Raw genomic sequence first — 26,132 nt, 5'->3', positions numbered from 1 at the left:
TTTTACTGAAGCCCTCACAAACCTAGAGATGGGGATCCGAGTGAACGGTGAATACATCAATAATATCCGCTACGCTGATGACACTGTATTACTCTAGCAAACAGCCTAAATGATCTACAGGCCTTACTAGACCGTGTGAGAACTATGAGCGTAACATACGGACTGAACCTTAATATTAAGAAAACTAAATTCATGGTTGTCAGCCGTGTAAATTTAGATCCCGGGGCACTAATGGCAGATAGCGAAGAGATCCAGAGAGTTGACAGATTCACTTACCTCGGAACTACCCTTAACTCACAATGGGACCACGCTCAAGAGATTAGATCCAGAATTGAAATGGCATGGTCTACATTTATCAAGCTGAGACCCTTGCTGTGCTGCAGTGATCTCAGTTTGGGAACCAAGATGCGGATAGTGAGGTTCTACGTTCTTCCAGTGCTACTGTATTCCAGTTGAAGCCTGAACACTGACGCAAGCCACTGAAAAGCGGATTGAGGCCTTCGAGATGTGGATCTGCAGGAGGATACTAAAAATATCTTATGTAGACCATGTCACCAACATGGAGGTCCTACAGCGCATGATAAAAGAAAAAGAAGTGCTTAATTTAGTAAAACAACGTAAGCTTGAGTACCTTGGCCACGTGATGCGGAAAGAAAAAATATATCGAGTTCTTCAACTCGTCATGCAGGGCAAAGTATTTGGCAGGAGAGGACCGGGACGCCGTCGTATCTCGTGGTTGAAAAACCTCAGACAAAGGTTTGGGATAACCTCCGCGGAGCTTTTTCGCAGAGCAGTCAACAAAACAAGGATAGCCTTGATGATCGCCAACATCCGGACGGGATAAGGCACTGAAGAAGAAGAAGACGTTTGTGTTCTTATTCATAATATCTCGTACTCATTCATTCGTTATGTGTGAGACTCTAGAGATGCAGGCCGATTTTCGCCAGAAGTCCATTTCCAGTGCGAGCAACTTCCGTTCTGTTTGCTTATTGAGTTTCCAGGTTTCACATCCATACACTATCACGCTTTTAAAGACGCTATTATGTAGCTGTGTTTTCTTTTCTTTTGATATGGTTTTTGATCAAAGTAGTGAGTTCAAAGCTCCTATTACTTTCTTTCATTTCATAATTCTTTCCTCTATTTCCAATTATGTCCTTCCACTTTTTTGGATTTCGTTCCAAATACATAATCACAGCTTGGTTCGATAACCATTATCATCCTCTAGTTGTAACTCATTTTTCTCTCCTCCTATACACATATAGGTATTTGGTTTTCTCTCTTGACGTATAGGCCCCATTTTTTTGTATTCTCGAAATAACCGGTTTGTCATAAATATTAGATCATCACTTATCCTGGGCAATCACCACCTGATCGTCAGCAAAATGTAGTTTGTATATTGCTGAGTCGTCGTTCAGCTGTATCTCCATGCCAAAACATGATTTCTGCCATTTATTCAAGACCTCATTTATATAGATTTTAAACAGTGTTGGCGATAAGCTGCATCTCTGTCGTAGTCCCTTATTCACCATGAAGCTATCGGATAATCTGTTGTTGTTTTTTATGTTTGTTGTTGTAGAATTTTTGTACTGCTTTTATTAAAATTATATTATTACTGAATTTTTCCAGGACTTCCCATAATTTGTAACTTGTAAAGTTTTGTAAGTTTTGTATTCGTTTGAAAGGCCTTTCGATCAACCGTTTGTCAGGGTTCATGCGGGGTGGGGAAATTATTTTATAACAAATGCTTCACTTTTCAAATAATATGGACACAAGAACACCAGACGCCCCCGCAGCATGAAGCTTGCGGGAAGCCCCAATCGATTAGGGGCCCCATCTTGTCATCTGATATTATGTAAAAATCTGTTATACATTGTTTTACGTTGTGTGTTTAAATTTAAAAACGTAAATTTCTAAATAGGCGTATTCGGTCAGTGAATCATCTCATATCTAGAAACTTAATCCTTTCCGGTCTCTCGAACTTTTATGCTGACAACAATAAACTATAGTGCTTTGTACGTGAATATTGAAAGATTTGAGAATTGCAATTTGCCGAATTTTAGAACAATATTTCTAAATCTACAAATGGTTTTTCTCTTTCATCTTTACCTACGATTAGTATTTCGATACAATTATCTAGAGGTGTAACAGAGCCCCCATAGCATGAAGTTTACGGGGGCCCCAATTGTCAGGGGCCCCATCTTTTCGTGTAATATATGTAAGAATGTGTTGTTATATTATTCGCATGCATACGTTTTTTAAGCAGTGCAGTATTGAAAATGAAGTTGCCCGTCCGAATTAATAAAATTGTAGATATATTCGCTGATAGTAGTGCACGAAGAAAGTTGTTCCTTTCATAGAATAATACTATATACTAACGTAATCATTTAGTAATTTTTGTTCTATTTTATTATATACCAATAAGTAAAAAAAATGTAAGTCGTCATAAACAATGCATGCATACACCAATAGCTCAGTAAATGACAGTTTTGGAGTGAAATTCTCAACGTCAGGACGGACGTATTTTCTTGACAATTTGGATTTAGGTTTTACTCCACTTTAAAGTTGAACTTATGCCGTTGGTTGCTTTTTACTCCAGGGGGCTAAAAACATACGTTTAAAATAAGTCAGGAAATATATAAATTGACTAATTATAAGCAACTTATTTTTCTATGTATTTTCTTTATCTATGTTAATACTTTTCAAGTCATTTGCAAGTGAAAATGTTTATTTTTGAACAAAAAAAAACGGGTTTTCAGACGGGTTTTACGAAAATAACTCTAAAGTAAGTATTTTATCAAATTAAATATAAGATATCGAAAAAATATTTGTAGCAAAAATTTAGCTTATAAGATACAAGAAAATGGTGTACTTATTCATGAAGTCTATCGACTCACTAAAAGCACAGTTAAAGCTCATGAAAAATTATTCTTATCGTCTAATTCCAAATCGAATATTTCAACCTGAAATAACCAAAAAACGAAGCACTTTTCAGGAAAAGCTCATTAAAACTTTTTTAAATGTTTCAAAAAGAAAGCTTTATTTTTTATAAAAGTTTCTAACACCAGAACTATAAGAGTTAGGCTCAAAATAAAGTTGATTCCTTTTTTGGTAAAAAAATCGTAGAAATCTCCCCCTATTTCGCACTCCAAATAAAATTTATCTTTAGCGCTTCACCATGTATTTTAAATATTAATTGTTTATATGATCTGTAAGTTTGACCGGTTCGAAGTTCTTATTTTTGAAAAAAATTGGTTTCATAGTAAAAAAAGTTTTTTATTTTGGAAAAATGCCTTTCTTCAAAATAACTTAAAAGGTATTAGTGATACGAAAAATTTCAAAGAGCAAAGAAATGTAGGTTTTGATTTTATAAATATTTTGGCTATATTTTGTTTTTCTGTAAGACAAAAATTGGTTATGGCTGTTTAAAATTTGCATATACTCGTAAGGAGTGACTCGTTCAAGCCATTTCAACTAAAACCCTTTCAAAAATAAGCACTTTGAACCGGTGAAACTTACAAGTCATATAAAAAAGTTAAGTAATTTGTAAAGCGATAATGATTAGTTTCATTTCGGGTGTTAAATAGGGGGAGATTTTCACATTTTTTACCAAAAAATGGGATTACCTGTATTTTGAGCGTAACTGGTTTAATTTTGACGCTAGAAATTTTTGCAAAAATAAAAAAATAAATCTTTTTTTAAACACTTTAAAAAATTTCTAATATGTTTTCCCCGAAAGTATTTCATTTTTTGGTTAATTCACGTAGAAATATTCGATTTGGAATTTGACGAATAAGAAAAACTTTTTATGAGCTACAGCTTTCATTTTACTGGGTCGATAGACATTTTTGTTTCATTTTTTTGTAAGCTACATTTTTGCTAACAATGTTCTTTTGATCAAATACTTACTCTTTGAACTATTTGCGAAAAATTGACTAAAAATGTGTTTTTTTTTTGTTGAACAATAAACATTTTTACTCACAAATAACTCGAAAAGTCTTGAGTTGACGTTGACCACTTCGGTGGTGACACTGGAAATTACACGGTATCGCCATACTATTTTACGTTCATTTACTGGGCTGTAACACATATAGGTATTTGTTACACATGTCGCATTAAGTAATATTTTATGGTGGTCCCCATCTTCAATTATGCGGGGGGGGCGACGGAGTTTGTTACACCACTGATGGACACAATATTATAAATAATTTCTTTTTTAGAGAGCAAATTCCGAGGAACTGGAAATGATTAAGGCACATTTGGAAACATCGCCTAATATTCCACTAGACAAACCGGAGCAGTTTTTGTATGAGTTATCCGAAATATCAAATTTTGCAGAGAGAATATCCTGTCTGATGTTTCAGGTGGAACTAGACGACTCAATAAATACAATCAGTCATACTTTAACCAACATAAAGACAACCTGTGATGTAAGTATGATATTTAAGTCTATTTTTTCCGCCCCCCGGGGTGTCTGTAACCCTTAGAGGGCATGTCTCCAGGCGAAGCGAAATCCATCTAATACTAGGAGACTCCATACTCCATACCCAAACCCCTGGCCCTCCATCTTCTTCTTCTTCTACAGCACTACAGCCCAAATTGAGCCTTGGCCTCCTTTATTTTTTGCCTTCACCCTTGCTTGTCTGTCGCTACTCTTCTCCATACACTGACTCCTAAAAGGGCTTGTGTGTCGCTGTTTACTGTGTCTTCCCAGCGCTTTCTTGGCCTTTCAACCGGTCTCTTTCCCTGCATTCAAGCATCATTCAGTGCTCTTTTTGGTAGCCTATCCTCTCCCATTCTTATCACATGTCCGGCCCATTGCAATATTTGTATTCTAATGAAGTATGACAGGGGTGCTTCCTTATAAAGTTAATAAAGTTCGTTGTTGTATCGACTTCTGAAGATTCCGTTTTCCCTCACAGGTCCTAGTATTCTGCTCAGTACTTTCCTTTCGAATGTGTCGAGTTTGTTTTTGGATGTTTCTTTCAGGACCCATGCTTCACAGTCATAACATGTTATTGGTCGAATTAAAGTTTTATAGATTCTCATCTTTGTATTTCGGTGGACACTTTTAGACCGAAATATATGGGAGAGGGTAAAATAAGCTCTGTTTGCCTGCGTTATTCTCTTCTGTATTTCTCCATCTTCTGATCCGTCGGCATATATTTCTACTCCCATGTATGTCAACTTTCATTATTATTGAGTCATTATTTTTGTTTTTTCTATGTTAAGAGTAAACAGTAGCGATCAACAGGTAGCAACAATATATAACTTCGGGAGATAGTATCATACACTTTGGCAACAGTGGTAATCTTTGACATTATCTAAGATTAATATTTTGACAATATCATAGTCGCGCTAAATGGAAGTAATAGAAAACGATTTTATTATTAATAAATCAGAACATCGAAGTTGTCTATACATAACAAACTGTTGGTATACAATACTCAAACCGGTCTGGACCTATGGGATCCAGCTATGGGGTACAACAGCAAAATCCAACATATCCATAATGGAAAGATTACAATCCAAAGTGTTACACTCTATAACAGACGCCCCATGGTTCGTGTCAAACAAAGACATTTATTGTGATCTAGAAGTACCTACGATCAGTGAAGTGATAGTTCAGTGCAGTGTTCGGTACATAAAACGCCTAGAAAGCCATCCAAATGCCCTGGCACTAAAACTTGCTTGATAATAGTCAACAAACTCACAGACTAAAACGTAAAAATCCACTGGACCTTATTTATAAATAAGTTTTATACCTCACCGTAATTGTGTATATATTTTAGATATATGTATTGTTTGTAAGTGTAAAATGTATGTTTGTATGTAGCATATTATCGGAATGTCATGTTTGTTCCATACTGGAGGTCCAGTCATTGGACTGACCTCTCTAACGTCAATTTTTTTTTACTTCAAACCCCAAAGACACTTATTGTTAGAATTTTTTATAACTAACGGATTGCTGAATAAACGTTTAAAAAAAATATTTATAAATAGATATTTATAAAAATAAACCAAAATGGGTAAACATTTTATGTTAAGATAGGTATTTGCATGAAATATCTAATATTAAAAAAATAATAAATAATCATTTTTTGTTGTGAAGCGAAAAAAATCTCGATTTTCGCATAATTTTGGCACGGTTTTTAATGGACTTTTTCTTGGAAGGTTTCACTTCATTTTTCGTTTGATTTACTTTTTCCATTTTGTTAAACTATTGATAATATTTTTAGATTAAAAAATCCTCAATAAACTTTATATACTCGCATTAGAATTCGAAATATTTTTACGTAAAATATACTTACCTATGTACCTACATATAACTAAAACTCACAATTAACAACAATATATTCTTTCAAAGAGGCCAACAACTTATACAACAACAACAAATATATAATAAATTAACTATCAATAAACACTACTCTCCTATGAAACAACAAAAACGAATTCTTAAATTAACACACTACTGCACTGAACAGATATCGATAAAGATGACAGAACAGGGGTGAGATTACGAACACTCGATACGAATCGTGTCCGCCATGTTTTCCCGTAAGGCGCTATGGGAAAACATGGCGGATACGATTCGTATCAAGTGTTCGTAATCCACTAGCTGATTAGAGAAAATCCGACGCAGGTTTGTCAAAATGACAGTGATTATTTCATTCATAAGAGATTCTGACCAATAGAAAGCTACAGAAATCTGAATTAAATCGATAATTTTTGATAATCTCCCGTCGTTAAGTATATTACGTCAGATGCCCTTCGTTGCTACGAAAAAATACATTCAGTGACATTAATGACAATTAATGTTTTAAAAATTATAAAAGTGATGACTTTCAATCGTCAAATATTTATAAAAACTGTGTCTTTAATGGTACTTACATAAATAAATTACACTAAAATTTTGGTTTTGAACAGTTTTATTCATGAAATAATCGCAACAAATTGCACTCGACCTCTGAAATTAATATAGAATTTCAGAGCTCTTGTGCAATTACTACTGATAATTTCTCTATGTTGCCTAATTAGTTATTTAGTTATAATATATTCGATATCTTGTTAGAAATAAAAAATTTTAGTAGTTCCAAGATTACACAAAATCTAGGCATGGAATAAAAAAGTTTATTTGAAGAAAGTTTTTTTTCTTCTTAATGGCGGTACAGGCTCTCTTTTCAATAGTTTATTTAGTTATAGAGTACTAACATATTTCTGAAATTGGACTCTGTACCGCCATTCTTTATTATATTACGAATATGTGTGCCAAATATCTCGACAAAATATTCAAAATTAGAGCCGCAATCTTGGAACGCGTTTGTTGCTATCTGTTGATCGCTACTGTAGCCTCTTAATTTCCAGACCTAGCAATTTTGTTTGTGTTTTTAACTCTGCGTATGTTTCCTGTACTCCTGTTGATGTTCTACTCATAATATTAATATCATCGGCATAAGCGGCCAGTTGAACCATTCGGTTGGTCAGTAGGTTTCCTCGTCCAGTTTGCATTTGCCTAACCGCATACTCCAGTGCCAGGTTAAACAATGTTGGGGCCAGCTCATCTCCCTGCTTTAGTCCCTGCGAAATTTTGAAAAAGTCTGGCTGGTGGTTTTGTATTCGTATACATGCCTGAGTTTCATTCATTGTGGCTTTAATGAGTCTTATTAGCTTGTGTGGTATTGCCAATTCAGCCAATATATGGTATAGTTTGTTCCTTTTGACTGAGTCGTATGCCCGTTTGAAGTCTACAAACACGTTGTGAACATCAATATCGTGTTTTCATGATTTGCTTAAGATCTGTTTGACTGTAAATATTTGTGTATCCAGTGTCGATCTTCCCCGTCGGAAACCCGTCTGATACTTTCCAATAATATTTTCTGCTAGTGTTTGAAGCCGCTGGTTTATAATATACGTGAGGACTTTATATGCTGTACATAGTAGAGAAATTCCACGGTAGTTTTTGCACTGGAGTTTGTCTCCTTTTTATAGATCGGGCATACTATACTTTTCTTCCAGTCGTTGGGTATTTTCTCTTCTTGCCATATGTCTTTAATGAGCGCGTGGATGTGACTTGCTAGGTGGTCGCCACCTACTTTATACAGTTCTGCTGGTATTTCGTCGTCTCCCGAAGCTTTATTGTTTTTCTGGGCCTTCTTCTTCTTCTTTCTTCACTTTTGGCGTGCATACTAGTGCATTTTCCAGCACATTACTTAGCATTGCATTTGATCTTGCTCATGGCAATATGCAATACTGTTTCTATGAATTTAATGGTATTGGTGAATGTCAGTAAAACACAGATAACACAATAACTATAACACAACAAAGGAGTTTAGACAGCAATTTAACAGAAAAGTTATAAGTTTGGGTTAGCTTCTTTTAGTTCTTCTTTTATTTATATGTTCATCTTGTTGATGCTTAAAAATTTATTTAAAACTTCTATTTGTTTTTTGTTAATATTTTGTAATATGACTTTGATATTAGAAGTGTCAGATGCTCCTGCAGCTTGTAGCTCTTTATGTATATCCCATAAATTTACTTTATTAATTGGACAATGAAGAAAAATGTGGTCTAGATCTTCTTCCTCTCCACACTCACAGTATGTGTTTTAATGTTGATTCGATGTAAATGAGTTCCAAATATACCATAATTTTCTGGGCCTTAATAGCTTCGAGAACTTCCTCTATAGTTGGAGCTTCTACATCATCATCTACTTCATTCTCTTCTACGTAGTTCATACCCATTTCATCTTGCATATCTACTTGTGTTCCAATAGGGTCTGAAAATAATGCTTCCAGGTTTCTGTGACTTTCTGTTGGTCACTGATTATTTGCCCACTTTTATCTTTACATAGACTTGTTTGAGGTTTATACTCACTTCTTGTCTTTTTTAGGTATTCGTATGCCCCTTTAAGCTGGACCTCCAGCTTAAAGGTTAAGACATTGAGCTAACTCTCCAGTACTTACAGCTGGTTCCTAAAAAAACTGATACGACTCTTTAAGCGTGTTTTGTAGAAAAGTGAGCAGTGTATTTTGAAGAATAAATACTTATTATTTACATACTGTCACTGTCACTGCTAAATCTTAAAATTTTTCAGATAACGTATTCTGTTCAACCTCAAAAAATGGCTGCACATGCTAGCAAAGAACTAAAAGCAAGAATTATAACGAAATTTGAAGATGGTTGGTCACTATCTGTGTGTGTGTTCACAACGAGGGGGTGGCATTAGATAAACTTTTTGCCACATATATTTGAAAGTTGAAGATTGAAGATGTCATATTAAATTTTTATTTTAGAATCTTTAAGAAATTGTATGATAATATCTTTAATAGTTTTGTTGGTGTTGAAGCTTAGTAGGTTTTGAAGCTTAGTAGGTGTGAAATATTCAGCGGTAAACTTACATTCTGCTCCTGAAGTGTAGCAATTAGTGCTTTCGTATGGTATTTATTAAGTTCACAATTAAAGATTATATGATTTAAATCTGCAGTAGAGTAGTTATCATATGAACAGAGAGGGTTGATACACATTCCTATTTTAGCTAAATGTGCAGGAAAATTGCCATGGTTTAATCTTAAGCGACTTAGGGATGTGAAATAAAATCGAGTAACTTGATAATCAAATTTATGTGGGATATTTTGCGGAAGTTGTGGGAATATGTAAGTGTATGGATTCCTCGAAGTTTGTACAAACTAGAGCCAAATAGTTTCCCATTTCTTTTTTAATTTTTTATGCAATTCTGGAATGTAATCACTGGAGATTATTAAATCTACTATTTCATTTAAAGTTGCTAAATTCTTTGCCATTTCATCCACTATCTCATTTTCTTTGATTCCGGCATGCCCTTTTACCCAAATAAAGATCACTATCTGCCGTAAAGAACCATTTTAACGTAAGCACAACAACAGTTTTTAATACAGTGGAACCCGCTTATTAGAATACCGGGTATAGGAATATACCGGTTTAACGAATAGAAATTTTGATGATCGAAAACATTTCTACCGAGCACTAATGCTCGGTTATTGGAATATCCTGGTTATAGGAATATTTTTGCCTGGCACGAAGGCTGTTACAATAAGCGGGTTCGACTGTATTAATAAAAGATGGGGGAAAAAGAAACTCTCGAAAGAAAGTAAGGTACTGGAAGACCAAAAATATCTACCGCTCATGAAGATCGTACCTACGCCTTTGGAGAGATTAGAAGAGAATGGTTTTGAAAATGTGAAAACTGCAAAAATTCAAAATAATATCAAAATTTAGACCTTGTTAATTATTACAGTTTATGAATTAACATAATGTAATCAGTTATTTGTTGTGTGTTTGTTTATTTTATTATTTGTCTGTCATAATAAATATAATATAATGTCAAACCCCAATCAAATACACTGCTCAAAATGATCAAATCTTACTAAGAGTCGTATCAGTTTTTTAGGAACCAGCTGTACATCAAAAGAAAAAATGTTTCACTTAATCTTTCCTCATTAGAGGTCGCTAAAGGCATGCATTGGTATATTTTATTATATCTACCAACCAATCGGTGCGTTTTGATTCAATTCAGTCTTCTTAAGAGCCTCTCTGATGACGGGTAGACCTATAAACACGTGTCAGAGGATGGTAAGAGACTCGAATTGAATCGAAACGAAACTGTCTATGTTGATTTTGTTAAAAGAAAGAATACTAAAAGACACAATTATACGCCTCTGAATAGGATATAACAACACAGACGCCATAAGCTTTGAAAACGTACAGTAGTTTGCGGTACATGCAGCGATTAAAATCTATTAAAAAAACATGAAATGAAGTCTTACATGAATTAACATAACTCAAAATATATACAGCAATTATTATTGAAACAAAAAAGAAGAGAACCGACTCTGAAAATTTATGACAATATGACCATTTCTACAGTGGAGTATTAAAAGAATAATAATAATTAATGTTTATTTGGGAATAACAATAAACAGGTGGTCGAAACCACATAGATTAGATACTTAAAACTGTAGAAACTTTTTCAAATGACATCAGTATGCAGTTTGGATTAAGCAAGTGCCGTATTCTAAATATAGTCAGGAGAAAAGTTCATGAAGTCTATCGACTTACTAAAATCACAGTTGAAGCTCATGAAGCTCATGAACCTCAGCCCAGAGGTTTCGATATCCAAGATGGCCAAAACATCGAGGTCATAGGTGAAAATGACATGTATAAATATCTCGGAGTAAAGCAAGCGCGGAAAATTGATCATAAACAAATGAAAACCGAACTAACTTCCGAGTTCGTACGTAGAGTGAGACAGCTAAATCGGTCATATTTTAATAGTGAAAATTTGTTTAAGGCATTGAATACGTACGCCTTTTCCGCGCTTAGCTATTCATTTGGTATTATAAAGTGGTCAAAAATGGATATTAAGAGTCTTCAGCGAAAAGCAAGAACACTTCTAACAAACACACAAAAACATCATCTACGCAGTGCAGTAGAGAGAACAACATTACCGAGATATCTAGGGGGAAGAGGACTCATGGACATAGGTGAGCAACTGGATAAACCAGTTACTAATCTAAAAACCTATTTTCAGGCGCAGACTGAGATACTGAGAGATCTACTTTACATCGCGCAATATGCGCAGTAGATGACACAACACCGCTTAAACTGAGGTAACAAGAACTGCGCATAAACCACCAATCTAAGCAAGAAAAAATGCGCACCTGGATGGGTAAGCCTCTGCATGGGCGGCATCTGAATGAGGTTAACCAATAACATGTCGACAATTCAGCGTCGAACTATTAGTTGACGTCAGGAAAAATGTTTCCCGAGACGGAAGGTTTCATACTTGCCATTCAGGATCAGGTTATTCCAACTAGAAATTACCTGAAGTATATTTTCAAATATCCTCAAGTCAAAAACGACAAATGCCGATATGGATGTCAAGCCCAAGAATCCATCGAACATCTTACCGAGGGTTGCCAGGCGTTTGTCGTAACTGAGTATAAACAACGCCATGACTCAGTAGGAAAGATTCTTCACCAGGAACTAGCTAGCAAACTTGGACTTCTCCAGACCGACCATCTCTCTTATTATCAATACGTCCCTGATAGAATACTTGAAAACGACAACTACAAGCTATACTGGGATCGGACTGTACTCACAGAACAACGAGTGGCACATAGTAGACCGGATCTCATACTAGTTAATAAACTTACTAGGCAAACAACATTCATAGATGTGGCGACACCTAACAACAATAATCTGCTTGGTAAGCACAACGAAAAAATCGCCAAGTATAGAGATCTCGAAATACAAATAAGGAGACAATGGAGAATGGAAAGTACCCAGAAAATACCTATTATTCTTTCTACTACTGGAGTCATTCCGAACAACCTCATAGAAAACCTCAAAAGCTGGGTCTAAATGAACATCTTTACAAGACCATGCAGAAAGCTATACTACTCGCGACGGCCAGAAGTGTACGAAAATTTTTGGGAGATACACCTGCATACCAAGTCACCTAGGGCTCGATAACATGGAAAAAGTCTTACCAGAGCTCAATCCTTTTGATACCCTAGGTATCTGGGATGAGTCAATTTTTCCCTTAGAGGGAGTGTGAGCCGTATGACTAAATCTGGATAAGAACATAGAGCTCAACAGGGAAATTCTTTGATGATTCACTTTCTTCCTGTTTACCTTCCTTCCTGTTAATATTATTTTTATTTTCTTACAATTTTAGAAATATATTTATAGACTTATCTTCTTTACGTGTCATCTCCGCGACGAAGGTTGGCAATCATCATTGCTATTCTCACTTTTGATACTACAGCCCGAAAGAATTCAGTTGAGCTGCATCCAAACCATTCTCTGAGATTTCTCAGCCAGGACATTTTTCTTCTACCTATGCTGCGCCTTCCTTGAATCTTTCCCTGCATAATTAATTTTAGGAGTTCATAATATCTGTCACCACGTGTTATACTTATAATATTTACCAAATTTGTCTGATAATAATAAATATTTTGTTTTTTAGTTTTTAATGAACAACCCCGAACTAAAAGAAATAATGGCGATCATATTAACCTTAGGAAATTACATGAACGGTGGCAACATGGCCAGAGGACAAGCCGATGGGTTCGGTCTAGAAATTTTGTCCAAACTTAAAGACGTAAAATCGAACGATTCAAAAATTACACTTCTTCACTATGTCGTCAAAGTTTATATGAAAAAAATTAAAAACCCCTTCGAAGCCAATCTGCCTCTACCTGTACCTGAACCTGGTGATATTAGAAGAGCAGCTGCTGTTAACTTCGATGATGTGAGGTTGGATCTGAAGAAGTTACAAAAACAATTAGAAGGTAAGCCATTTATCTATAGAGTCAGTATTTTAAAGTTTTAATTTAGAGTTAAATTTCGCACTCTGATTCACGGTCTCTGATTTAAGTATTCCTTACTCTATCTCTTCTATACTAAATTTACAATCAAGATGCAGTAGAAATAAACAAACCAAGACACGTTAAATGCTGCTAGGAGCATTTCCAAATCATAGTTTACAATGTAAAAACTTTGGAAATCATTATTTCGGATTTACAGTGTATATATGTTACCGGCCAAACCAGATTTCAGGACAAACTGGTTTGGCCTAGGACAAACTAGTTTGTCCTATCGCGCGTAGGCCAAACTAGTTGGTCCTAGGCCAAACTAGTTTATCCTGTTATAAAGACGCACATTTCAGGCCAAACTAGTTTATCCTGAAGTGTATGTTTTTATAGCAGGATAGACTAGTTTAGCCTAGTCTAAACCAATTTAATCTAGTCGAAAGTACATAATTTATTACAGATTGGTTGCTGATTTAAACGTAAGTTTAGAAGACACTATTAAGAGTTGTAAGACTTAAGTATTTAGGGTAAATGATAAACCGAGATGGCACTTGTATGAAAGATAAAGAAATGAAAATAGTACGGGGAAAACGAGCCACGAAAACACTCCATGAAGTGATGTGGAAGAACACTAACTAAAAAAAACAAAAAAGGATTTTTCAGGGCATAGTGCTGAATATTACCCTGCAAGATCGGAAGAATGGTCAGTGACAACAATAATACGAAATAAAATACGAACAGTTGAATTGAAGTTTATAAGAAGGTTTCTACAAATTACCAGGTAGGATAGAATAAGAACAGAGGAAATATGAAAAAAATAGAAGTAGAATGCTTAATTACAAAAAAGTTGTGGTAGTAAAAGTAGAGCCCTGAAATGGTGAACTGGTACGGGCATGTAAAAAGAATGCCGGAGCACAGGTGGCCGAAAAGATTACTGGACTGGGACCCGCGGGGAGGAAGATGGAGAGGAAGACCTGCTGTGAGATATAAAACTCGCATAGGAAATGTTATGATAGATAGATACCTCAGACTGGGAGAATAGAGTGATATGGAAGACGAAAACGGCAAACTCATAATGGGAAAAAGCCAAGAAGAAGAAAGTAATTCAACGAACTAGTACGGCTTAATATAAATAATAAATTGAATAAAATACTTTGTTCTTGGAAAAATAATCATTTTTTTAAATTATAATTATTCGTAACAAACAAACAATAATTTGGATTATAAGCTTTCATTTGACACCTCATTTATCATTCTACCTGGTATAATGACGGAGGAGTTGAGTTCACGGACAGACAGACAGACGGACGGACAGACGGACGTGAATAATTCAATGTTTTCACATTTTTTCAAGCTTGGTGAAAACAATATTATTTCGTACTCGATTTTATTCGTAAGTGTATTTTTCTTTTAATCTTTGGAGAAAACCTCATCCTTTTATTTATTATTTTTTATAATATTATTTAATTATACAAGAATATATTGATTTATAGCATATCAATATCTTCATTCGATGTATCTATCATATTATGATACAATATATCGATGTATAATTTTTTTTGCCATCCCTGTTGGTACGTGATTTGGGAATTCCCCGCATGTAATTAAAAGTCCTTACATGTTCGCTAAATTACTTTCGACTTGGCTAAATTTGTTTAGACTAGGCCGTACTAGTTTATCCTGAAATATGAGTCTTTATTATATCAGGATAAACTAGTTTGGCCTAAAGTGTGTGTATTTATATCAGGATATACTAGTTTGGCCTAGGACAAACTAGTTTGGCCTGAAATCGGGTTTGGACGGTAACATATATGTAAATTGTAAATTATGATTCGGGAGTACTCCTAAGCGAACGGCTCCACGGGCGAGAAATTGACGCTAGCAGTAGCCGTAAAACGAACTTAAGGTTCCACGGAACGGAATAGGAATAGCCGAACTGAACCGACTACGCACAAGTCCTGTATTCTGTGCAGTTCGGCTATTCCTATTCCGTTCCGCGGAAACTTAAGTTCGTTTTACGGCTACTGCTAGCGTCAATTTCTCGCCCGTGGAGCCGTAGCCTAATAGTAGCATTTAACATGTCTTGGTTTGTTTATTTCTACTGCATCTTGATTGTAAATTTAGTATAGTGATTTGGCAACATCTGCTTGTCTAGGTGTCGTCTCCGCTTCGAAGGTTGTTAATCATCAGAGCGATTTTTACTTGTGAGACTTCGGCTCCAAATAATTCGTTGTTACTACATCCAAACCATTCCCTAAGGTTCTTCAGCCATAAGTTACGTTTCCTTCCTTTGGATCTTTTTCCCTGGATTTTTCCTTACATAATGACCTGGAGTATTAGATATTTATCTCCTCTCATCGCATGTCCCATATATCTCAGTTTTCTTTTCTTAATTGTTAGAAGTACTTCTCTTTCCTTATGCATACGTCTCATTATCTCTACGTTGGTTATTCTATATATCCATGAGATCTTCAGTACTCTTCGGTACATCCACTTCTCGATTGCATCCATAGTCCTCACGTCAATTTTTTTCAGTATCCACGCTTTCATCTCCTAGTATAATACGGATAGAACATACCACCTCAGCTGTCGTATTTTTAACTCGACGTTTAAGCCCCGACACCAGAGAAGCCTCTTCATTCTTGTAAATGTGCTTCTGGCCTGCTGGATTCTGATTCGTATTTCTTGAGAGCGGTCATTGTTTTCATTAATGGTTGTACCCCGGTATTTGAATTCTCTTACTCTTTCAATAGGCTGATTTTGTACATATATCTCACGAATATCCTGAGTTATTTTTGTTATTATCATAATATATTTCGTCTTGCTTTTGTTGAGCGATAGTCCGTATTCTTCACTTATTGCGGTCACTTTATTATTCAGTCTTCATGTGACTCGGCTGAAAGGACTGTATCATCAGCCTATCTCAGGTTATTTATGATCATGCCATTAATTCTAATGCCTATACTTGCCTTACTTAACATGTCTTCCGACTTCTTATTTTTCTACTTAGCCTTCTACACCTGCCGCCATAGGGAAGATGTCCCCTGGTGACTTGTCTACCTTCCTGGAAATGGCAGGATGGGCAATGAGCTAAGAAAGATAACCCTCTGGGAGGGTTATCGTTCCCATGCGCAATGGGTCAATTGTGGCCTAATAGCCCAGGAACCGAAGCTTTTCACCTCTCAATTTTTACAGAATAAATCGATTTGCTTGATAATTTTAGAAGAAGTAGTGGATAGTCCAAGGATCAAAATCTATATGATGCCGAGAGGCGCTTTTACCATTGGGGTGGTTGCCACCCCATCTCGGGGTGGAAATTTTGTATTATATTTTGGCTACAAAACTTGATAAAAACGTTCATTCGAAGCAAAAAATGTTTTATACATTTCTTGATAAAATTAATAGTTTTCGATTTACTCGCTATCAAAAGTGTTAGTTTTATATCGAAAAAATTCTCAGTAAAAAATGGTCTTACAAGTTTTTTCGTAGGATGCATAGTTTTTGAGATAAACGCGGTTGAACTTTCAAAAAATCGAAAAAGTGCTATTTTTGAACCCGAATAACTTTTGACTAAAAAATAAAATAGCAATTCTGCTGACTGCATTTGAAAATTGTCAAATTCTATCGGTGTTGATTATTTGCATTGCTAAAAATTAAGTTTTTACTTGTTAAACAAAGCCATAAACACATAGTATTTCCAGTGCCCAACGCATGCGTTTTAATGTACGTAATCTACGTAGAAATAGTCTGTATGCGCACCTACTCGTTCGATTTCAAATGAGAAATGCATTGAAAACATCATTCAATCACTATGTGTTTATAGCTTTGTTTAACAATAAAAAAATTAATTTTTAGCAATGAAAGTAATTAAAACCGATAGAATTTGACTTGAACTTTCAAATGCGGTAAATGCTACTTTATTTTTCAATCAAAAGATATTCGGGTTCAAACGTTGCAATTTTTTGATTTTTTGAAAGTTCAACAGCGTTTATGTCGAAAACTATGCATCCTACGAAAAGACTTGTAAAAACATTTTTTGTTTAGAATGACCCAAAGAATACAAAAAAATGTTTTGTTTTGCGAAAAATCGCTGTTATGTGATTCCTCAAGTTCTTTGTTTATAACAATCTTATCGACATCCGGATCGACTGTTACCCAAAAAATTCGTGTTCTACGGGTCAAAATACATAAAAAAACTTGGGTAAGTCCATCTGAATTAAGGAGGCCGTTGTACCCCCACTGGCGACAGGACAAATTGGATTTCTCCTTTTTTTTCAAAAAAATATATTGATTTTTTAACTGTAACTTTTTTATTTTTAACATAGAAAGCTTGGTCAAAAATAATTTTGTTGTTTTTTACAAGATCTATAAGGGTATTATTATTAAATCTTTTAAAAGTCCTCAGTCGCAAAAAGAGGTGACTGAAAGGGTTGGTAAAGATGGTTTTTGCATGTTATTACAAGTTTTAATTGTCAATAGTTCACTGAATTTGTGCTGTAGAATTTTTACAAACCAGGCTCTTGGGAATTAAATAAGCTACAATTTTATTATTAAACATTTTTTCGTATCTCTGATGCTAATCTTTCTATTCTGAAGAAAAAGCCATTTTCTCCAAACTACAAAAATTCGTTATTCGTTTTTAACTCCATTTTTTTTTAAAACCAATCATTCTAGGCCGGTCAAACTTCTAGAACCTATTAATAATACATAAATAAAGAAGACCAAATAAGGTCAATGACTAATTTAAATTAAGGTGGTGATTAGGGCGGTTGCTCCCGATCACTTTTTCGCTAAAAAAAAATAGGGACCGACATTCTCTTCATTATAAACACTTAATTTTTAAGCTAGAGACTTTTTTTCTATTTCTGGAGATAGATATTTTTAAATACTTTAAATTAGTTTGAACAAGTTATCCTCGAAGAATGCATAGTTTTCCCGTCTTTTGAATTTGAAACTACAATATTTAGCATTTGACGAAGAAGACCTAACATATAATAAATTATAGCTCGATTACTATTGGTCTTAAAGAAAATAAAGAAAAAAACGATTTTGTTTATTTTTTCTAAAGATACATTTTTGTTAAGTAAAGTAGTTTTGATAAAACGAAAACTTTTGGAGTTATTAGCAGAAAACTTGTTAAAAACATTGATTTTTTCGATATAAAACTATACTTTCACTTTCGATAGCGAATAAATCGAAAACTATTAATTTCATCAAAAAAATATATAGAACGTTTTTTGCTTAGAATGAATGTTTTTACCAACTTTTGTGATAAGAAATTTCCACCCCCGACATGGGGTGGCAACCACCCCCATGGTAAAAGCGCATTTCGCCATCATATAGATTTTTATCCTTGGACTATCCACTACTTATTCTCAAATTTTCAAGCAAATCGATCCATTCTGTAAAAATTGCGAGGTTTTGTCTTATCTTAAGCTTCATTACTTGGACTATAAGTGATGTGCGACTTGACTCGCCCTCCCTACTCTAAAAAAAAGCAGCAGAAGCAGCCTTGGCAAAGTTCTTTGGTGACATTTATCTTTCTTATCTCTTTTTGTCCAATATATATTGAACTCGTCATATCGTCGTACAACTCCTTCACAATAGGGATGGGAAAAACCTACCGGTTTTAAGGTAAAACCGGTTTTTTACTTCGCAATAACCGGTTTTACCGGTTGTTTTTTTTTTCCGGTTATAACCGGTTTTTTCTTTTTAAAGTAAAAACCGGTTAATAGGTTTTTACGGTGATTAGGATTAGGTTAGGTATTATTTTGGATCCCAATATTATTATTCTCAAGTAATTATTCTAAACAAAACCATAATTCAAATTTTATTTTATAAATACAGAAGCAAAGTGAAAGTGCAAACTCATATCAGCCAGAAATAATTAAGTTTTATTATAATATTTCGTTGAAAAAGTATTTGTAATCATAATATTTACATAAGAAGTGATCTGGTTGAAGTAGACGCAAACATCATCTATTTTTCACACTTGACTCTTGACATTGAAAGTGGGTGAATGACTTTTTCTGATCACCAAAAATAATGTTCTGACTGTGAATATCGAATGACCGATTACGAATACGAATACGAATCTCCAAGGATTTTCCTACGTTTTCAAAACGATACACCCATACAGGAAGTATTAAATGAGTTAAAATGTACCTATGATACAAATATGCAAACGTGTTAAAAGAAATACATGATATTTTTTTGATGGTAGTAAAAATAAAAGATAAATTGCATGATCCAATTTATTTTTAAGTAAAATATTTACGTTGATATTATTTTTTTAAATCCAATTTGAAAGAGTCTGGGAAAGTTTTTATAGGTTGAAATGAAATGGGTTAAATTGTATATTATTGCAATATGTATTATATTGCATACGCTATATTATATTTAATAATAATCAATGAATATATAATAATAATAAAATATAATAAATAAATATAATAATTAATAGAATAAAATGGTTTTATTAAAAATTGTGTTTTATTTATATTGATATTGATGTTCTTTCGATAGTAATAATTTTGATCATACTGATATCGAGTATAGAGTCGAGTGGAGTATCGCAAACTAAAGTGCATTGTAAATGTAACATTGTAACCTATATTGAATTAAAAAAACGAAAGCCGGTTTTTGAAAAAACCGGATTTTTTAGCCGGTTATAACCGCCAGGTTAAACCGTAAGCAAAAAAAAACGGTATAACCGAAAACCGGTGTTTTGTCAAAAACCGTCATCCCTACTTCACAACATTAATGTAAATCACTATCGTACGCCTTTTTAACATCCATAAATAACACACCATGTGTGTGTTAAATCACACACCATGTGTATGTTAATCACACACCATGGTGTCTCTATTTGGTATTCCAAGTGCTTTTCTATTGTTGTTTAGACAAAATCCACCCATTAGAGTAAATTGTTCTCAAGAATGCTTATAGATTGATGTCGGCACTTTAAAAATAATATTTTATTTTTTTTAATTTTTGTTTTTATTTTTAGTTTGTGAACAGAAGACACAAAGAATAATAGAGACATCTTCACCAGAAAACCTCCAGCCATTTAAAGATAAGATGACTGTTTTCCTGGACCATTCGAAGAAACAGTTGGCTGCAGAATGGGACACGCTGGAAGATTGTCATAAACAATTTATAGCTACCATGAAATTTTATTTATTTAAACCGAAATCCGGAAGTTTAGAGACATTTGCTCCCAACATGTTCTTTGAACTCTGGTTGCCTTTCTGTGATGATTTTAAAAATATATATAAAAAGGAGTTGATGCGATTAGAAAAAGAGAAGTAAGTATATACAGCATTAGAATTTTTATTATTTTTAAAGACCTTTTTGATCCACATTCATCTTCTTCACATTTCAAGATATTTGATAGGAATACCTTCCTACCATACCATGTTTTTCCATCAACCTTCTTAACAGGTTTCTTGCTTTTGCATTTTGCTTTAGATGGAAAACCAACATTTCCTAATGACTAGTTTAACGATTTTTCCTCGATGCTGAGGTTAGAAATACAAAGGTTCTGGTTTAGTATCAGGTTTGCCCATAATTATGTCTTTTCCAAGATTACAGCTTTAATTTTGAATATTTTGTCGAGTTATTTGGTACACTTATTCGTAATATACAGTGGGTGATCAAATTATTAAAGCCACCTCAGAATACTTTATTTTTTGTTTATTAATTGTATTTAAGTTTTTTTCTTTATATGGTATACGGTCCACAGTTGCCTTTAGAACTTCAGAAATTGGTGCTATTTTTGTGTTGGAGTGTTTAGTGTCAAATAATAAAGTTATCATTTCTGCTATTTTCCTTGGTAAGATGTCTTTGGCTTTTCCCATGATGTTCTGGTACCACAGTTGTAACGAACATGCAATGTTTGCTAAATTCACAAAAAATAGAATAGGACTGTCAGAATATCACTAGAGAGCAATTTAAACTCTCAAAGTTTATTATAAATCTACACACCAAGAATACAAAATAAAATGCACACGAGTTGCAAGCTAGGCTGGATAGCACTGACAAACAATGGCATCTAAGCCACGCATTGCCACGCCCTCTGTGTTGCCACTATTGCCAGACTATTTATTGCACTTTCATAAAGTTTTACAAGATAATCAAATGGAAACTAACGCATTAATGTATTGTACAGCTCAATTATAAATCCTTTTGGTAAAAAATTAAATTTTACTAGGTGGCTCTAATAATTTGAGCACCCACTGTAGTAAAGAATGTCAGTACAGAGCCCAATTTCAGAAATATGTTTATCATCATCATCATCTAGCTTCTTCTCTTGTCCACTGCAGGACACAAGCCTCCTCAGCACGTCTCAAGGAAGTTAGATCTTGTACTAATTGCATCCATCTTATCTATTCTTTTTATGTCATCTCTCAGCCTGTTGGTGGTCTGCCTCTGTTTCTCTTGTCCATGCGAGGTCTCCATTCTAACAGTATTTTTGTCCACCTGTCATCCTGTAGTCTCGCTATATATCCGGAAAAACTCCACTTTAATCTGGTAATTCTTTCTATGATATCTTGCACATCCGTTCTTTGTCTTATTTCTAAATTTCTCACTCGATCTTCAAGTCTAATTTCTAGTATGGATCTTTCCATTTTCCGCTGTGCTATTCTAAGCTTTGACATCCTTGCTTTGGTTAATCTTAGTGTTTCAGCTCTGTACGTAATGACTGGAAGAACACATTGATTGTATACTTTTCTTTTAAGGCTTATTTCTCTGCTGAATATGTCTTTCAATCTGCCATATGCTGCCCAGCCTATACCAATCCTTCTATCTATCTCTTGGGTCTGATTGTCTCTAGAAATTTTGATGTCGTGTCCGAGATATCGATATTGACTTATTTCTTCTATGATATTGTCTTCGAGTGTTATTGATCCTCCTAACACCAAGTTACTCATCACTTTGGTGTTGTCTTTATTAATTTTCAAACCAACCTCGTCAGATGCTTTTGCAAGCTCTGTGAAAATTGCCTAGAAAATATTCAAGGCCTATTTAATTTATGCCTTTTTCATAACATAATTCCCATTGAATGGAACAATGCCCTTATGGTGATCATGTATAAAAAAGGGGACCCCACAAATATCTAAAACTACCCACCCATTAGTCTCCTGTCACAAATGTGATTTTATGAGGCTGATCACTAACCGACTTGAGAGCAAATTGGACGTTTATCAACCAGTAGAACAGGCTGGCTTTCGCTCAGGGTTTGGGACAAACGATCACCTACTATCACTGAAGGTATTGATAGAAAAAACTGTCGACCGCTAGTAATGATATTTGTAGATTTCCAGAAAGCCTTCGACACAATTAAAAGTGATAAAATAGCGAGAGCACTTGCACACTCTCGAATATATTTTGAATATATTTTTCATTCGAGTTAGCTCGTATACAAAAAGATTCAATTGAATTCGAAAACAAGACCGCAGAACGTTGTCAAAACATTAGAATAGGACTTTTCATCATGGCCATGCTCCCCGTATAGTGAGAAGTTAGACATCATTACTTGTCAGATATATTTTTCTTTATTATTGTTTACCGTATCTGTGTTCTGTGTACTGTGTTCTTGTTTAGTAATTCGAGTTCATTTTTTATTTTCCAGAATTCAAGAAATTCGACGAAAAGAACAAGAAAGAATATCGGAAGTAAAAAAAATAAAAGAGAGAGAGAACGGACTGAAAGCCAAAATAAAAAGAGTTAAACAAAAGCTGCAAACTAACACGTGATTTTTATTATTATATTATGCTATATATTTTATTTATTTATTTCGAATATTTTATTTGTATCCGTTGTTACAATGTTCTAGAAGTTTACGAATAAGAAAAATAAATTTATTTTTATAAAATTTGATTTTTTAATGCCTCAAATTAGATTGACGTAGGCAGAGTCAAAAATTTCCAGTTTATGGTTTACTCTGTCTTATTCACACTTATAGTCCGTCCGCTATAACTTTTCCCATGCGGTACGATTAATTTTCAATCAAATTAAGTCAAAACACAAATTGAAACGAACGTCGATGTGTATATACATTTTGTATACTGTATACTATATACTACCTGATATACTACTACTTGTAGTCCGTTCTTTAACGGTAAAATATTGCAAAACCTCTAAATTTTAAAGAACCGCTTGGATTGACATGAAATTTGGCATACACATAGCTAACAAGTCAAAGAAAAAAAGTGATATTGTGCCGATATGTGCTTTTGCCCTGGGGGTGATTTTCGCTCCCTCTTGGGGGTGAAAAAATATTCGTCCAAAGAAAGTCAGGAAATGGAGAAACTGGCTAATTTTAAGTAACTTTTGTTCTATAGAGTTTTTTCACTAATTCAATACTTTTCGAGTTATTTGGCAGTGAATATGTTCATTTTTTCAACAAAATAACCACGCTTTTAGACGGTTTTTCGCAAATAACTCAAATAGTAAGTATTTTGTCGAAAAAACATTCTTAGTAAAAATATAGCCTCTAAAAAATTTAAAAAATGGTGTATATATCACGTCTCTACACCTAGTAGAAGCAGAGTTATAGCTAATGAAAAATAGGTTCATATTCGTCAAATTCCAAATGGAATACTTTAACGTGAAATAACCAAAAATGAAGCACATTTCGGGGAAAACTCATTACAACTTATTTAAAGTGTTTAAAAAAGCTTCATTTTTGTTTCATAAAAAAAAATTCTAGCATCAAAACTAAACAAGTTACGCTCAAAATAAAGTTAGTCCCTTTTGGTTTTGGTAAAAAAATCGAGAAAATCACCCCCTAATTAGTATCTTAAATAACCTTAATCGTTACGACTTCACAATTTTTGTCCATTTTTGTCTAACAGAAAAACAAAAAAAATACATGATATTCAGAAAAGCAAATCTGACTATTTTTGTTTTTCGAGATTTTTGGTATATCTAACAATTTTTAAGTTATTTTGAAAAAAAGCATATTTTTAAAAATTTAAATTTTTAAAAATTTTAATTTGAAACCAATTTTTTTCAAAAATAAGCACTTGGAATCGATGAAACTTACAGATCATATAAACACAACATAAGTAAAATAATTTGTGGAGCGGTAACGATTAATTTCATTTAAGTTGCTAATTATGGGGTGGTCTTTCCGTTTTTTTTTTTGCAAAAACAAAAGGGGCCAACTTTATTTTGAGCGTAACTTGCTTAAATTTAATGTTAGAAACTTTTTGTAAAAACAGAAATAAAGCTTTTTTAAAACGGTTTAAAAAAGTTATAATGGGTTTTCCCCAAAAAGTGCTTAATTTTTTGGATATTTCTCGTCGAAATATTCTATTTGGGTGAATATGAAGCTATTTTTGATTGACTATAACTCTGGTTCTACGAGATCCAGAGACCTAACGCGTACACCATTTTTTTTGCTTTTTTATAGGCTATATTTTTGCTAAGAACATTTTTTTCGACAAAATACTTACTTTTTGAGTTACTTGCGAAAAACCGTCTAAAAATGTGGTTATTTTGTTGAAAAATGAACATATTCACTCGAAAATAACTCGAAAAGTGTTGACTTGGCGAAAAAGCTCTATAGAACAAAAGTTACTTAAAATTAGTAAGTTTACCCATTTCCGGACTTATTTTGGACATATATTTTTTCACCCCAAAGAGGGGGTGAAAGTCACCCCCAGGGCAAAAGCACACATCGGCACAATATCACTTTTTTTCTTTGACATTTAAGCTATACGTATGCCAAATTTCATGTCAATCAAAGCGGTTCTTTAGAAACAAATTGTACATACAAATTTGTACATACAAATAGAAGAAACAAATTGTACAATGTACTAACTCCAAATTGTAAGTGAATAAGGGATTTTTCCCTTGTTCCGAGACGATGAGCTGGCCAAATACCCAAGTAGGTGGAGGCCAATAAACTGAAGAAGAAGAAGAAGAAGCGGTTCTTTAAAATTTAGAGCAAAAACCGTGAAATAATGGACTATTGATTGCAAATAAATCGTACCGCATGGGAAAAGTTATAGCGGACGGACTATAATTGAACATTCCGTAGTTATTCGCGATGAAAAACAAAGTATCTGACCTCTGGTGGAATAAATTTAAACTACTATAAGTGGTATAAACAAACCAAAAAATTGTTGATTTGAATGGAATTTGGTCACTATTAAGAAATTTTTGGTAATTTTCACTATTATGAGTACATTAAAATATTTTAAATCAAATCGGTATTGTTCTATTCCTCAATTGAATGTTTGTTTATACCATTTATATCGGCCATTTTCCTGCATTTGACCTACCCTCTATATTCCGTTTCAATCGCGAATACTTCAGATTGATGTTCCTAAATGAAGAGCTGGGCAATACCCGGGTAAAAGTACCCGAATTTTGTACTCTAAGTACATTTTGGGTACTCAGTACTCAGTACCCGAGTACATTTTCAATAAAGTAATCCGTACTAGTACCCGTAGCAATTGGTCTAAAATACCCGGTACCCGCGTTTATTATACAAGTACATTTTCCGAGTACTTTTTGCAAGTCTAAACTTGTCGCTTCACGTGAGATAGCAAACTAAATAAAGCTGGGAGACCCAAAACTGCTGAGATTAATGAAGATGTCTTGGAACATACTCTTATCCAGCTGTAACAACCTGGAACTCTTATTATGACTCGGTTTTGCAAATTTTAAGTGAAAAAGAAAAGCTACCGTCTTTTTTTTTTCAAAGGTTTGATATAAAATTTTTTTAAAGAAATCGAGTTGCTGTACTTAGAGGAGTAATGGTCTTGAAAC

General features: G+C 34.1%; 1 protein-coding gene across 5 annotated transcripts in view; it reads left to right on the top strand.

The window, feature by feature from the left end:
- The window catches only part of LOC114326309 (formin-2), a 151,737-nt gene extending 128,511 nt beyond the window's left edge, over window positions 1-23,226 (top strand). For all 5 annotated transcript variants that reach the window (XM_028274627.2, XM_028274626.2, XM_028274628.2 and 2 more), the window contains 4 exons: window positions 4,218-4,427; window positions 13,004-13,328; window positions 20,359-20,656; window positions 22,984-23,226. In XM_028274627.2, the coding sequence (XP_028130428.1) occupies window positions 4,218-4,427; window positions 13,004-13,328; window positions 20,359-20,656; window positions 22,984-23,107 (957 nt within the window). In that variant the 3' untranslated portion in view covers window positions 23,108-23,226. The remainder of the gene's footprint in view (window positions 1-4,217; window positions 4,428-13,003; window positions 13,329-20,358; window positions 20,657-22,983) is intronic.
- Window positions 23,227-26,132: the final 2,906 nt, after the last annotated feature.

The sequence above is a fragment of the Diabrotica virgifera genome, chromosome 4, assembly GCF_917563875.1.
Source record: "Diabrotica virgifera virgifera chromosome 4, PGI_DIABVI_V3a".
NCBI classification, from domain to species: Eukaryota; Metazoa; Arthropoda; class Insecta; order Coleoptera; family Chrysomelidae; genus Diabrotica; species Diabrotica virgifera.
Note: the sequence above shows the minus strand (reverse complement) of the source record. Positions and strands in the feature narration are given on the sequence as shown.